Genomic DNA, 2,150 nt, shown 5'->3' on the forward strand with positions numbered 1-2,150 from the left:
AGAGGTGCCCCTATTAGTGCATTCGGCTGCACAGCTTGAAGGCTTGGAGCCCCTGTAGCCCCTGTGCCAGGCTGCTGCTGCTGCTGCTGCTGCTGCTGCTGCTGCTGCTGCTGTTGCTGCGGTAGCTGAAACTGCTGCGGAGCTGGCTGATGCATTATCTTTGGTATTTGCTGTTGCTGGAGCTGCTGCTGGTGCTGCAGCTGGTGCTGCTGCTGCTGCTGCATTTGTTGCTGCTGCTGCATTTGCTGCTGATGTTGCTGCTGCGGTATTTGCATCTGCTGCTGCTGAATCTGCTGTTTCTGCTGCGGTTGCTGTTGCTGCTGCATGACCTGTGGCTGGGTCTGCTGTTGCTGCGTCTGCGGTTGCTGCTGCTGCTGCGGTTGCACTTGCTGCTGCGGTTGCAGTTGCTGCTGCTGCTGCTGCTGCTGCTTATCCTCTTGTTTTTGAGTTTCCTGTGTCGCATGCGTCGCTCTTGCTGCAGCGTTTGCTGCTCCTGTCCCTGCAGCAGCAACTGGCAGCAAAAGAAAATCTATCTCTCGTGCTGCATCACATCTACGCTGTTATATAAATAAACCCAAAAAAACAAAAAACAAACCAGACAGCATCTCCACCCACATATGCCGAAGCAGCAGCGAAGGCGAAACACTACAGCTGCAACTCCAGCAGTTGCTGCTACTGCTGCTGCTACTGCTGCTGCTACTGCTGCTGCTGTTGCTGCAGATGCTAAGTATCGGTTTAGAGCATAGTACTCAATACATACCGCCTGAAGGAAGAGAAGCCGGTGCAGCAGCAGCTGCTGCAGCAGAGTTGCCAGCAGCCGTCGTCCCGAAGCCAGAAGCCGCAGCAGCAGCAGCTGCTGCTGCTGCTGCTGCAGCACTGCCAGCCGGCCCGGCTGCTGCTCGGTGCATCATGTGGCGGTCTGCTGCATGTGACAAGTAAGAGAGGATCTGCGCGGAGTTCTTGCTGCCTACAGCAGCAGCAAGTTGCTGCAGATCTGAAGCAGCAGCAGCAGCAGCAGCAGCAGCAGCAGCAGCAGCAGCAACAACTACAACCGAACAAAATATCGTTCCCGCTGCTGCAGCAAGCGATACGAATCACGGGCAGCTAAGAAGCAAGAGGGTAGGAGCAGCAGCCGGCTGGCCTTAAGGCGCTCAGAAACGGATCTGAGTTGCTGCTGCTGCTGCTGCTGCTGCTGCTGCTGTTGCTGCTGCAGCTGCACCTCACCTTGCCCCGGCGTACGCAGCGCGTGGTGGAGGCGCTGCAGCTCCTCGTGGCTCCAGAAATCCCGGTTGCCATAGAAGGCCTGCTGCTGCTCCTCCATTGACCCTTCACTCAAGCCCCCGCGCTGTATGCACAGTGCACACGCATGCAGAGATGCGGGGATGCAGCTGCAGCTGCAGTTGCTACAAATGCATGCATGCATGCATGCATGCATGCGTTGTTGCAGCAGCAGCCAGATAGTAGGCGCCAGCGAGCGCACACTACAGGCATTGTGCCCCCAACCTAAACAAAGACTCAAACCCATATTCCCCGATACGACTCCAACTGCATGCATGCATGCATGCATGCATGCATGCATGCAGAGGGCGAGACATGCATGCGAGCATGCATTCGCGACGCAAGCCCGGACAACAGGTTGGGAAAAGTAAACCGCATGCAGCAGCAGCGACAAGTAACAACTCCTCCAGCAGCAACAGTAGAAGCAACAACAACACCAACAGCAGCAGCAGCAGCAGCAGCAGCAGCAGCAGCAGCAGCAGCAGACTAACGTGCTGGTCTGCCAGCATGGCGAGGAAAAGGAGGTTTTGCTGCAGGCGCTCGAAGTAGCAGAGAGCATCTCCATAGCGGCCGACCTGCAACAGAGAAGTGATACCGCCAGCAGCAGCAGCAGCAGCTGCTGCTGCTGCTGCAGCATAAAGAATTGCATGCATGCATACTACAACAACCCCACCCACATATAGTTGCTGCAGCAGAGCCACAAGTACGCATGCATGCACAACAACAACCCCACCCACATACAGTTGCTGCAGCAGAGCCACAAGTACGCATGCATGCATAACAACAACCCCACCCACATACTGTTGCTGCAGCAGAGCCAGAAGTACGCATGCATGCATAACAACAACCCCACCCACATACTGTTGCTGCAG

The 2,150-nt window shown here is 56.1% G+C and overlaps 1 protein-coding gene across 1 annotated transcript in view; it reads right to left on the reverse strand.

Moving 5' to 3' along the window:
* The window catches only part of EMH_0074740 (uncharacterized protein), a gene marked incomplete at both ends in the record, with an annotated part of 2,408 nt that extends 391 nt beyond the window's left edge, over positions 1-2,017 (reverse strand). The window contains 5 exons of the mRNA XM_013499501.1: positions 1-499; positions 761-994; positions 1,225-1,345; positions 1,770-1,853; positions 1,952-2,017. Coding sequence (XP_013354955.1) covers positions 1-499; positions 761-994; positions 1,225-1,345; positions 1,770-1,853; positions 1,952-2,017 — 1,004 coding nt within the window. The remainder of the gene's footprint in view (positions 500-760; positions 995-1,224; positions 1,346-1,769; positions 1,854-1,951) is intronic.
* Between the last annotated feature and the right edge of the window lie 133 nt (positions 2,018-2,150).

The sequence above is a fragment of the Eimeria mitis genome, genomic scaffold (genome assembly GCF_000499745.2).
Source record: "Eimeria mitis Houghton genomic scaffold, Emh_scaff4388, whole genome shotgun sequence".
In the NCBI taxonomy this organism is placed as follows: Eukaryota; Apicomplexa; class Conoidasida; order Eucoccidiorida; family Eimeriidae; genus Eimeria; species Eimeria mitis.